This window comes from Ischnura elegans (assembly GCF_921293095.1).
Source record: "Ischnura elegans chromosome 13 unlocalized genomic scaffold, ioIscEleg1.1 SUPER_13_unloc_3, whole genome shotgun sequence".
Classification (NCBI taxonomy): domain Eukaryota; kingdom Metazoa; phylum Arthropoda; class Insecta; order Odonata; family Coenagrionidae; genus Ischnura; species Ischnura elegans.
In genome coordinates, this window is record NW_025791659.1 from 4,420,455 (window position 1) to 4,434,690 (window position 14,236).

At 34.0% G+C, this 14,236-nt stretch overlaps 1 protein-coding gene across 3 annotated transcripts in view; it reads right to left on the minus strand.

Annotated features, from left to right (window-relative positions):
• Nucleotides 1-1,790: 1,790 nt before the first annotated feature.
• LOC124172942 (zinc finger protein OZF-like) overlaps nt 1,791-14,236 on the minus strand; it is a 71,213-nt gene continuing 58,767 nt past the window's right edge. For all 3 annotated transcript variants that reach the window (XM_046552471.1, XM_046552470.1, XM_046552469.1), the window contains one exon: nt 1,791-4,966. In XM_046552471.1, coding sequence (XP_046408427.1) covers nt 3,385-4,773 — 1,389 coding nt within the window. In that variant the 5' untranslated portion in view covers nt 4,774-4,966 and the 3' untranslated portion in view covers nt 1,791-3,384. The remainder of the gene's footprint in view (nt 4,967-14,236) is intronic.

Consider the following 14,236-nt stretch of genomic DNA (forward strand, 5'->3'; position numbering starts at 1 on the left):
AAGGGAGGTGGAAAAAAATGATGTCATCTCTGGAAAGAAATGAATGTTAGTGTTGCAAGAATTATATTTTTTATGCTCTAGAGTAAGATAAAAGTGATGATTTCAACCCACTCGAATGATCAACTATGCATAAAATATTCTTCTATCCAGCAATTCACGAATTCAAACGGAAATGAGGAAAGGTCACACTAGAAGGAATTGGGAATTCAATGGTATTATCCGAGAATATAGCTAAAAAATTGTTTGGTGGCATTATGCAAATTTTGGCTTCTTTTAACAAGAAGCGGTCAGTCCCATACAAAGTTTCTTGAAAAGCAGGCAAAAACAAAGATTCTCCAACACATTGGGACAAAAAACTAGGAATCAACAATTAATGGAAAATAATTTTAATGATGAAGCGAAAATATACAGGAAGAGGGCCATGTTATGGAAACATACAGTGGTGTTTGGTCCACCGCATTTTTGCTTCTGATATCCCATCCTGAATACACATCAATTGTGTTTGGTATAAGTAAATATTATTTGTGCATTGAATTTAAAGATTTAAATGTGATGGAATAGTAGACAGATCAAATCTTTTTCTTAAAATTTGACTTCCTATCATACTTCACTTCAGCCATTCATAATTGGGATTTTTTAAGTCCTAAAATAAGTATTGGCATTTGCAAAGCAGAGGGGAAAAGGTATGAGCCAGCAGCCAATCACAGCAATTTGGTATGGCAAATGAAATACAAAAAATATTGACTGAAAAACTGTGGTAATCATGAAAAAAGGTGAGCTTAAGGGCTGAGTAAGTTTGGCATTAATTTCAAGAGTAGGTATATGAGAAGGCTACAAGTTCAACATCATTTCTTAATCACATGTAATGCTTTTAAGTTTTTTATTTTAGTAAGAAAGAAGGTTTTGCACAAGAATGAACAATGCCTGTGTGTCCAAGCTTACCTGGCACATTGGCATATTATGTCTTATTTCACATTCCAACTTTGGCTACTAATATAATTTTTAAGTTGATCAGTAAAATAAAAAAAACTCCCTAGGAGCCATACCATTTCCACTTATACAAATTGGAAGTTAGGTTAAAATCAAGAGTAACCAATTTTCTAATACAAGAGTGATCTATGGAAAAGAAAAAAACAAGAGTTCTTGAAAATTCTTTGGAAAATAAAGTTACCTATATTTTCAGTGGATTCACTTTTACGTACTAACATTGCATGGCAATTTTTTGTACACAGAAGCAGTTAGCTTTCATTTGATTAACAAGGGTAGCTGCATCATTAGGGCAGGGCACAATTTATCCAAAAACACAACAATCATAAAGCTACTGAGAAGCATATAGTAGCAGCAACAATAAACCAAATCTGTAAGTCAAGTGGCTGAGGTTTAACACTTTCCTTTTCAATCATACTTTATCAACTAATTGACCTATCAAGAGAAAAGCATTCTTGAAACTCAGTCCGTAGATTTAAAATGATAGGCTTAAGCTTATTAGATTGATTTCATTTTAATTACTACGGTGAGGCAAAAGGAAAATTTTTGCTGTGAGAAAAAAATGTCACAGCAGTGTGACAATATTTTACAATTGAAAACGACAACATTTTACCACTAAAACATTAGTAGAGCAAAAATATTTGAAAATCAGATTCATAAAATATCTTTCAATACAATAAATCTATTCATTACAGTGGTATGACAATATTTTACAATAGAAAACACAATATCTAACCATAATTATTGGTAAAGTAAACATATTTGAATATCAAATTCAGCAACACATCTTTTAATGCAAAATATCTAATAACTACTGTCACATTATTTTTAGGCTATGGACACAATTTCACCGATTTCAACACGGCAAAATTCCTTGCCTTCACTATTTAATCATATTGAGGAATAAGAAGGATATGACTATGGAGAAAAGACCTTTTAGCAGTCAACTTTGAGTGAAAGCTACAGGCAAACTGCCTTCATTGAGTGTGTGGCAAGTGGGTGGCCTTGCACTCTTTGCTACTGATCTCCGTGAAACTGCAAATCAGAAATCCACGACTTCTTCATACATTCCCCAATATGTGTCAACATCCCCATTGTGTATTTCCTAATGATTGTTAAACATTATTTGCGTGACTGAGAATTAATAATGGGGCTCCTCAATAAATATTTGCTACAGGTAAAATGAGAACAATCGTAAAATCTATATGACATATATTTTTGCTGCGGGTATGCATGAAATGAGAGTACAAGTAGGGAATATGAGTAATCCCTTCACCCCATAAAAAATATTGTATCTATATGTATTCGTTGCCACGCGTAAGAAAAAAATCTAAAAAAAATACCTTCTAATGCAGTAGGGATCGATGAAACTGAGATACCAGGGAACTGTTGGAAATTCTTCTGAAAATGAAGTTCCCTGCGTCTCTCAATGGAATCACTTTTAAGTACTTATATTGGTTGGCTAAGTTCTGAAAACATGCGGTTTATTGTCATTTGTTTAACATTGATAGTTGCATCTTTAATATAAGACAGTTTATACCAAAACAAACCAATCACAAGGATATAAAGAAGCATATAGTAGCAGAAACAATCATGTCCACTCATTAATTCAGTTGGCTGACGTAAGACTTCCCTTGTCAATCATAATTTATCGCTTAATTGATCTCTAAAGAAAAAAGTATTCTTGATATGCAGTCATGAAAATTTAAATGATAGACTGACAAAGGATTGATTGCATTTAAATATCTACGATTATCCGCAAATGGAACATTTTTGCAGAAAAAAAGGTTAAGAAACATGACGTTAATTTACCATTGAAAAATTGGTATAGTAAACATTATTGTACATCAACTTCCATTACATATTCCCCAGTACAAATTATCTATTCACTGCATTCACAATATTTTAAAGTTATTGGCACAATAAGAACAATTAAATACCAGTAAAAAAACCTCCTCGCATTCATTCTTAATTCACAATAATGCATACATGTTAAGGATTAAGAAAGGTATCGTAAAAAAGGAGAGTACTCCTTCAAGGGACAATTTTGAGTAAAAGTTACTAGTATACTGCCTTTTTCAGAGAGCCATAAGTGGGCAGCCATTCAATTTTTTGCTATAAAGCTACATCAAAGTACAAATTAGAAGTCCATGACTTCTTTAGCATGCACTACAATGTGTTGCCATCCCTATTGAATATTTCCTCATCATAATGAAGCACTTCTTCTGTAAGCGAGAATGAATTACTAGGCTCATCAGTACAGACTTTCTTAAGGTGAAATGAAAACAATTGTGAAATCTAGAAGACCTATCCTTCCTGTGAGTTTGCATGACGCGTGCCTGTAAGTAATGAATCTGAGTGAACCAATTATACCCGTAGCTGGAAAATTAATGTCTCTCACATGTGTGTACGGAAATGCCTCACGAGGTGACTCTTTCCAGAGAAAGATTTCCCACATTCGCTGCACGAATAGGGTTTCTCCCCTCTATGAGCACGCAAATGATAGTCAAGGGTGGACTTGTGAGAAAAGGACTTGCTGCAGACATTGCATGAATACGGTCCGTCTCCTGTGTGTATACGTGTGTGTGTGCTTAGGTTGTAACTCTTAGAGAAAGATTTGCAGCATATTGTACATGAAAAAGGCCTCTCTCCTGTGTGGGTACGGACATGCATGTTGAGGGTGCTACTTTGAGTGAAGGATTTCCTGCAGATACTACAGGAATAAGGTTTATCTGCTGTGTGTATGCGCATGTGCACGGTAAGGTTATTACTACGACTGAATGATTTACAGCATATTGTACATGAATAAGGCCTCTCTCCTGTATGTGTACGCATATGCTTGTTGAGGTTGCCACTCAGAGAGAATGACTTATTGCATACACTACAGGAATAAGGTTTATCACCTGTGTGTATGCGCATGTGGTGGGTAAGGTTACCACTTTCAGTGAAGGACTTCCTGCAGATACTACAGGAATAAGGTTTATCTTCTGTGTGTATGCGCATGTGCACGGTGAGGTCATAATTACGACTAAATGATTTACAGCAAATGCTACATGAAAAAGTTTTGTCTCCTTTGTGTGTAAGCATATGGGTGTTGAGGTTGCTACTCTGAGAGAATGACTTATTGCATACACTACAGGAATAAGGCCTCTCTCCTGTGTGTATGCGCATGTGTTTGTTGAGAGTAGAACTAAGAGTGAAACACTTATAACACACACTACATGAATAAGGCCTCTCTTTTGCTCCTGAACACTTTCCCTTTTTGATGTCTCTATCACCAGGGAAGGATTTTGAGGAGACACTTTCTACACATGGGTCAGCTCCTACTGCAAATCTTCTCCCTTTTCTATCCTTTCCTTTCTCCTGAGTCCCTCCGAATATTTCCTTTAGACGCCCATTCCCTTTTTGCCTCAGCCCTTGTCTTTTACTATTTGCACATTTTACATCTAGCACCTCGCATGACACAGCATCAATGTCCAAATTGTTGGCAGCAAAATGAGTTTCAATGTGTTTGATGAGCTCACTTTTGGTGCTGAATCCACCTGTGCAGTGGTAGCAATGATATGAAGTGTCGTTTGATCTGTGACCCTTTACAGCATTTTTCGTCTCACAATAACTTAACTCATCTTTGTTCCCCACGACTGCCTCTGCACAACTCCTCCTTTTACTGACTCTGATCATCCTAAGGGTATTAGGGATAACTGGTGTATCACAACCACTTTCACACCTTGCAACAGACCTTGTGCCTCCGACTCCACTGATTAGGGATGCCTGTTTGTGCATCATAAGGAATTCAGCAAGATGTTAACTTATCAGCAAGAACAGTAACACGATTTTCCAAGTCTTCATTAATCATATTTCTTCATTCCCCAGCATCAGATGCTCAACTCTCACATTAAATGACTATCAGAGAGGCTGAGGAAGAAATACAGTCACCACTTCGATGTTTCCCTTAACTTCCTACCACCAGCTGGGAGCCCTAGAAAAGAATTTTAATATTTTAATTTCAAAAGAAAGGTATGCTGGTCTAACTTATTGAAGCCATTTTGTTGATAACCAAAGCCATTCATTGGAAAGCAATATACCTCCCACAACGTATCAAGGGGCCCCTTTTATTATGTTCATTTTTCATTTGCTCGAACAATAAGTCATTGTGTCTATCAACAATAAAACAAAAATTTGGAGGCAGTACTCGTTAAAATTGACAGCACAAACAATTAAGTACATAACTAATGGTAATACAATGGGCATAGATGAGCTTCCTATTGAAATATTTATGTGCTTAGAAGAAGGTCAACAAGAAGTAGTAGAATTGTGTAACAAAATATACAATATGTAACGGTATACATCCAGGAGACTCCAACAAAAATTAGAGACGGAAAAAGGGATAAGCTATTGGGTATTCTTAAGATAAAGAAAGTGGACTGGAAGGATGGTAGGCTGATAAGGGAACTGTATAAAACCAGACATGGCTATGAAAGTTGAATGCATGAATCTGTTCCAGGCAGTAAGCCAGTGTTACCGCCTTTCACTCACAATACTTAACACATGCATGGAGGAGATGGTCAGAAAAACAAAGAAGAGTGAAAATTGAGAAGGGAATGGAGGATGCAATGAAAAATACATCAGGTTTGCCGATGACATGGAGATTCTGGCCAATGACAATCAGAAACTTCTAATAATGAGGAGGAACAGCTTAGAGGAAGGAATGAAAGTATGTGTAGTGAAAACTAAAGATGTGAAAGTTAATGATGATGGAAATTAGACTGTCATTATCAATGGGGAAAAGATAGAGCAAGTAAGATGGTATAGATATTAAGGAAGCATGCTGATATAATACTGAATAAGTGAGGCAGAGATAAAGAGAAAAAACTATAGGAACAGTAGCTATGCAATAAATTATTTTACTAAATCGAAATACTTGTGTTAAATAGTTGAAAAAGTGAACAACAACCGAATCCCGAAGGCCAGTCACAGGACAACATCATTATAATGCTATTGTAATCGCTTGATGGTTGTACTGGGAATTGAAAATTGCATTGGGAATTGCTGATTATAAGTTGCAGAAGAATTTTAGTTGCATCCCTGATCTTAAATTTGAAGATGAAATTAAGCAAAGCAAGGTAAAGGAAGAAATCTGGGAGCAGTCCAGAGCAGTGATGGCTGCTTTTGGGAAAATGGAGACAGGACACACACTATCTGCAAACTTTACCATTGATTATGCTGAATCAATGAGGGTGCTTTTTAAAATGGACAGAGTTTAAATTCCAGGGTAATAATAATATGGAAAAGGTAATGAGTAAAAATGTGACGATATCTATCATAGGATATTGTAATGCATCAACCGATGTCCTGTGAGGCCCAAATTTTCAAAATATTTTTTCCGTTGATAATAATGTTTCAAAAATAATTACCCTGTATTCATCAGTGTTCACCATTGTAATCAATTTATTACAATTTAAACTTTCTATGTAAAGTATCTTCAAAAGAACAATCTAATCCTATTATAAACGGTTTTCTTAGATTTGTTTTAGTAGTTGCTGACATTATATGAAATGAATTGGGTAAGGTGGTTAAGTCAATTTTAATAGTACTAAAAATAAATTATTTCAACAATTATTTTAGAATTAGGACTTCTTATATTATAACATATTCGACAACATATTTGGTTGTTTTCCCAATTAATGTTTCTTAACCATATTTATGTATTAATTGTACCTATATTATTTTTTTTGTTTATAACCTTCCTTCCATAAAACGCTTTGAAAACATAGAGATACATAAGTTCTCAGTGACATTCGAAAACTTCAATATTTGTGACGTATTCATTTGGATTATCAAATTAACTAGTCTCAGTCCTTTTATTTTCCAAAAATGCTGCTTTTAATTTGTTTAAGTTTTCAGCATTCACTCGTTCATTTTCAGAATTGGAGATTCTACAATCCTAGGGAAAGGGCTAAAATATGAAAAATTGGCTACAATTCACAAGTTCATCTGTAATTAATTTCATATTTATCTACAATACGCAAATATTCAATTCAAAACCATCTCTCATCCCTTATATCACCGTGGTTACTAAGATAACAGATAAAAAACTTTTTTAATTTATATCCAAGGGCTTAACTATGACTCAACAGGAGTATACACATGTGGAAAAAAATTTCTAAGTGTGGAGCAATGCAATAACAAGTTTCTCAACATGGTACATGGACATACATTTGTAGTATGTACCAGGGGCGCAGCCAGGATATAGGGCTAGGGGGGGCCTTAGGCACAACTAATACTGGTGTGTCTGGGTGTATGGCATACCTGCAAGGGTAATTGGGAGGTGCGAAGGCCCTCCGCCAGAAAACATTTACATAAATAGTTAAAAATGGTAAAATTTACGGCCTCTGAGGGATATTTTATTTATCCTTTCAATATTCCATAAGTAAATTTAATCAAAATAAATAAAATATATTTAATTTCAAAAATTGTCTGAGCTCTGAGGGGGGGTTATCCCCCAAAACACCCCCTTGATGCGCCACTGGTATGTACTGACTATATACCAGTGTAAAAGATAATGATTAGGGCCATTGATAAAATAATCTCAAGCAGGCATCAAGTTTAAGATTAAAATTAGAGAAATATAACGCAATATTAAATGCTAAACTATCAATAGTGAATTTAGCTATTTGTTGGACGAACTAGAGAGATATTACCTTTGGTAACTGTGTTATATTTGCGAGCTACGGAGTCTTGGAAGTTGCAGCTTTTGTTTTGGTGTTATGGTGCTTTTGGTGGTTTTGGCTATAGTGACATAGGATAGCTTATAACAAAACCGAATTCACTTAAAAGATCTTAAAGTGAATGCTTGCACGCTAAGGATATGATGATTATCCTCGTTTCACTATGCAGTGTGTGAAGTGCGACCAAGAGCTACCGAAGGATGGTAATTTTGTGTTATGTATAGGCTGTAATAGTAAGCTCCACTTCAAATGCTCGGGAATAGCAGAGACAACCTGGCGAGGTAAATCTCAAGCAAGGAAGAAGGAATGGCACTGTTTGGACTGTCGCCGAAGAGAAGAATACGAGGAGAATAAAAATTCTGCAGATACAAGGTTAGTGTCCACAATTCCAGAAGGAGACATCAAGACAATACTTACAACTATTGTCAAGGACTTAAAGGACCTTAAGGACTCAATTGGTAATATTACAGTGTCCAATGAAGAACTTAAGTCCACAGTAAATAGTAATAACGAAACTATACAAGAATTAAAAGGTGTTATTGTAGAATTAAGAAGGGAAATTACAGATAAAAACAAGATAATTGAAGTTCTCTCGCAAAAGGTAAATGCGCTAGAGCAGAAACAGTATGACTGTGATGTGGAAATAGTAGGTTTATGCTCTACTGAGAATACAAACAATGAAGTCCAGGACAAAGTGATTGGATTATGCAGAGACTTACAGGTAGAAAATATTAATGAAAGTGACTTAGAGGAAGTATTTATTATCAGAAAGAATGCACTAAAGCCTAACAAAGTCATAGTGAAATTTAATTCTAGAAAATGTAAACAGAATGTAATTGGCAAAAGAAAATTAACAAGAGAAAACACTATCAAAGAAAAATATGGACATCAGTTATACATAAACGATAGGCTTACATGGTACAATCAAAATTTGTTATGGAATGTGAAAGTTAAAGCAAAAGAATATGGATATAAATATGTATGGTATAAAGATGGTAAGGTACTGGTTAAAAAAGATGAAAATTGAACGATTCTTAAAATCTCCACAATAGAGGAAATTGAAAAACATTTCTAATATAAATACCTAGATTATAAATAATACTGATTTATCCTTCTCAGAGGCTGTCAGAATAACAAATGAAAAATTTTTTTTAATCTTTAACTTATCTGGTTATTTTGTTTTGAAGGGTAATTACAAATTCAAAAGCTGTAATGGATTATTCCTACATCAAGAGTCCTTGTATTGAATTTGAAGCGCATGAAAATGTATTGGATGTCCCATGTAAGAAAACTACTGATGAGGAATTCACCATAGTTCATTTGAACATAAGGTCGATTTTAAAAAATTGGGATTCTTTCCTTGTTTTACTTGAAAAGCTATGTATAAAAAAAGAAGTTGCTGGGGTCATTTTAACAGAAGTGAACATCACAACTGATGAAACTTTCTTATACAAAATAAATGGTTTTAATGTCTACTCCTCACTAAGGGAAGGTAGAAGAGGTGGAGGTATTCTACTGTACATAAAACAAGATTTTAAGTTCACTGATGAAAACTTTAAGATGATAAATTCGGAATCAATTATAGGGACCCTAAATATAAAAGGTAAAACTATAAAAATAATGGCTATATATAGGCCTCCTGATCAAAATGTTTTGCATTTCCTACAGGAGCTAGGAAACATTGTCAATATGTCCAAAAACAAGAAGTCCATCATCATAGGTGACATAAACATAAATCTTAAAAATAAGCACTGTGCAAATACTGTAAAATATAAAGAACTTCTTTTGTCACATGGGTACCTGTCATTAATTAATGCATATACAAGGGAAGAGATCAAAGACTGTCATCTGGTTCAATCATGTATAGATCATATACATTTTAATGGACATTCTAACTTAGTTAACAGTTTTATGATAAGACATCGACTTTCAGATCACTACTTAATCGGTGTGTCCTTCATAGACCAAAAGAAAAAAACAGGTCTGGGTCAGTCAGCTGACTGTAAAAATTATAGACATAGGGAAATAGAATATATTGACAATAGTAGGGCGGACCTACAAATAAATGATTATAAATGGAGCACTGTAGTGGAGGAGAACAAACCAAATGTTATGTTTGCAAAACTTAGTCTGATATTCAATGACATTTATGAAAAATCAAAGGTAACCTTCAAGCCTATAGGGCAAAGGAAAGAAAATAAATGGATGAATGAAACTATCTACAAATTAATATTAGAAAGAGATAAGGCCTTTAAAAATGGAAAAATAGCCCCAGAAATAATTTTCTCAAAGAAAATTATAAAACCATAAGAAATAAAACTGTAAAACATATTAGGAAAGCAAAAATTGATCACTTGAATACAAAGGTATCAAATATACAAGATAATAGGACACTTTGGAATGAAATTAATAGAATGACAGGTAGGAATATTAGCAGATGTAATGATGATACAATATTTAGCCACTTAGTTAATGATTTTAATGAGCAAGAAATATGTAATAAGTTTTTGAAACAATTTTTAATAAGAAGTGAAGAGACTAAATGTACTTGTGGACAGAAATTTTATGATGACATTCATTTCCATAACTTATGTAGTATTTATTTACCGGAACCCACAGAAGATATCATTAAAAAAATTATAAAAGAGCTTAAAAAAAAGGGACCTGGTCAAGATAGAATCAGAATCAGAGATATCAAGGCAAACCATATACTTCTTCCTATTATAACTACTCTTGTAAAAAGAAGCATTACCCAAGGTATAGTGCCTGATGGGCTAAAAATTGCATTGGTTAGACCTATTTATAAAGGTGGATCCTACAAAGATTTTGCGAATTACAGACCTATCTCCCTGCTACCAACTATCAATAAGATTATGGAGAAATACGTGGCACAGTATCTAACAAATTTCTTGAAAAAACATAAAATAATCTCAGACTACCAATATGGATTTGTGGAAGGTAGAGGAGCTAAAGATGCACTTGAAAATTTTGCCGACATAATAAATACCAACCTTGATAAGAATAATAAAGTAGTAGTCACATATGTGGATTATAAAAAAGCTTTTGACTCTGTCAATTTGCCCACATTGCTGCATACACTGCAGGATATTGGAATTAGAGGGTATATCCTGAAATGGTTTAGAAGCTATCTCCTGCAGAGGAGTATCAGGGTGAAATTTAAAAACTGTATTGGAAACCAAGGAAATGTAGAATATGGTGTACCTCAAGGTTCTATTTTAGGACCAATCCTTTTTACTATGTATATTAAAAGTATATTTAAATGTATTTTAAATTGTAATATTTTACTTTATGCTGATGATGTGGTATTGATATCTGCTCATAGAGATTTAAATACTGCCATTGCCTACATGCAAAATGGTGTAAATAACTTAACAAAATGGTCACATGACCATGACCTCTCCATCAACATGAAGAAGTCCAAAGTTATGTCCATAGCCAATAATGCAGCTAACGTTCAACAGATTCACATAACAATACATGATTATAAATGCCTGCATACTGAAATAACCAAGTCTGTGTGTAAATGCAACAAATTAGAACAAGTAACACAATATACGTATCTCGGTATCATAATAGATCAGACATTCAAATTTAGGGAACACTGTGAGAAGATATGTAGTAAATTACGAAAGGTTAGTTATCAAATGTATCATATTAGAGATTTTTTGCATATTAAAGTTAAAAAGATGTTGTATTTCGCAACTGCTGAATCAATATTAAGATATGGCGTTACTATTTGGGGTAAAACCTGTAGGGTACATAAATTAAAACTATACAGTACACAAAACCGGATCATCAAAGCGATTGCATACCACAAAAAAAATGATAATAATTTGTCAGCTCACTCAGACTCTCACGATACAAATAATTTCTATAAAACACTAAGAATACTACCACTCGAAAAACTTCTAACCTATATTTTAGTAATAGATAATTATTTTTCCAATAAATACAAAACACTGAAAGACAATTTTCATAAAATGGAAAAGAGGAATCTATACCAATATAAAATCCCCAAATGCTTCAATCAATACGGTGAAAACAAAATGGTGGTTAGTGTTCCTAAATTGTTTAACAAATTACCTAAAGAAATGCATGGTTTAGCCACATATTCGGATGTCAAAAGTAAACTTTTAAATTATCTACTTGAGGACTTTATTTTTTAATTTTAAGACATAAGTTTTTTATCGTTTCTTTCATTGTTTTTAGATGTTTTTAACTTCTTGTAAATGAATTATGGAGAACCTGCTGATGAGCCTGTTTTGGCTCAGAAGGTCTCCTAATTGTAAAAATATTTTTTTATTCTAAAATATTGTAATATCAGGGTTTTTCTCTTTTATCTTTTCTTGCCCAATAAGTCAGAATATGTGTTGGTTATATAGTGAAAAGCGTGTTAAGAATTTGTAAAGGGAATGTTTTATAATGTATTATATATATTTTAATATTTGAGATATGTATTTTTGATGTATTGTAATGTGTTTATAAACAAAAAAATAAATTAATTAAAAAAAAAAAAAAAAAACAATAAAGTGCACAGCAGGTGAATGCTTGGTCATGGTCAAATTTGAAAATGTCATATACTGCTGTCCATAGTTAAAAATTGGAGTTAGGATTTAATTTATTGACTCTAAACCGGTGTAGAATATAGTGATTAGGGCTATTGATCACTTGCAGGAGAATTGTCTTAGCATCACCAATTTGAAACTTGGATATGGAAACGGAGGGCAATTGAAGAAAGTCAGGAGCATGCCAGAGCAGTGACTGCTAGTAAATCAAACATTGCACGCATCAAGAGCATTTCAAAAAACACACATCTGCTTCCATTGCCACTGATTAAATGCTAAATCAATGAAGGAAGGGGTGCTTTTGAAAGCGGACAGTGTTCAGAGAAAAATCAAGTTTAATAATAAAATGGAAAAGGTGATGAGTAAAAATATGATTAATTGGCCTTGCTTGGGTAAAAAATGTTGCCATAAATATATAAAAGGAGGTTGTAATGCTTTCGGGAAACTATGTTTCAAGTGCAATAAGTTGAACCATTATGGCTTCCTTAAGAAAGATTTTATTTATGAAGGATGTATTGAGTTGCTTTGGCATATCTGAAATTGTTATCGCTGAAGAAAATATATTTGGTTCCTATAAATTCAAAACATTTTCAAATGAATGGAAATTCACATAACTACCCTAGAGCATATGGCCAGGTGGAAAGAACTGTCCAAACTGCTCATAAAAAATAATTAAAATCTGTAGAGAAGCTAATAAAGGAGTGCATTACTTGAGTACAGTAAAGGCCTGGTTACACGGTGCATTAACCCGTACGGGTTAATGTCTACATGTATGAACGCGAGAATGAACGGAAAAATTCACCGTGTAACCACCCCAAAATGAGTTCATAGAGAATAACCCAGACTAATATTCATAGAGAATAACCCAGTGACACAATTAGTTGCCATCAGCAGGGCTATTCAGTAACTCTTTACACGTATTTGTACTGTATCGTAAGTGCTTGAATCCTGCCACAAACTCACCATTTGCATCTACACTAATATTCATAGAGAATAACCCAGTATGTATGCCGGACATACCAACATTATGACTATGATATCTTATTGGTTGTATTATGCCGGAACAAAACAATCGATGAGGTTATAACAGAGTTTTCAACACGACATTTGTGAAATACAACGGCTATCATACGACTAATAGAACACATTTAAACATAATTTATATAATCCGATTTAACGACAATTCTACCTTTTCTACGTCCGAGGTGGGAATGCACTGGCTTACCACAAAAAGACGACTGACATTAGCAAAGTCGTAAATCGACCAGATCTCTAAACCAACATCTTTTCCATCAACAGCAAATACATTCTTCACTTTATAACCGTCCCGGACAAAAGTAGAATAACGTATTAAAAATATCTACTCTCATACGTCATCTACACTCAGTGAAACAGATGACAGAAAAATGTATAGTAAACACGGCTTAAAAACAAGATGTGTCTACAAATTTTCAGCCTGAGTATTAACTTTGATAACGGTTTGAAATAAATAGAGTACTTTTGAGATAACATTAAGCGAGCGATAACGATAAATATTAAATATAAATAAATATTACTGGCACGAAATGAAACAACTTCGGCAACTACAATGAACACCACTCTTTACGCGGCAGCGCAAATATATGTATTCCCAGTATGTGAAATTTCCTGGTCCTACAGGAAACAATGAAAAGGGAATTATTTTCTGGTAGGTATCGACTGCTTCCTACCTAATGATAATGTTTACACATTTAAATTTTGCGCACTGCAAAGGGAATAAACAAAAACTAAACACCTCGCTTTACGAGAAAATGTGTGAAAACTTGTGCGTACCCATGTACCGTGTAACCTTCGTGCTTCTCGTTCACGCAAACGTCCATGAATTCAGACATGCAAACAGACACGTATTCATACATTAACCCGTACGGGTTAATGCACCGTGTAACCAGGCCTTCA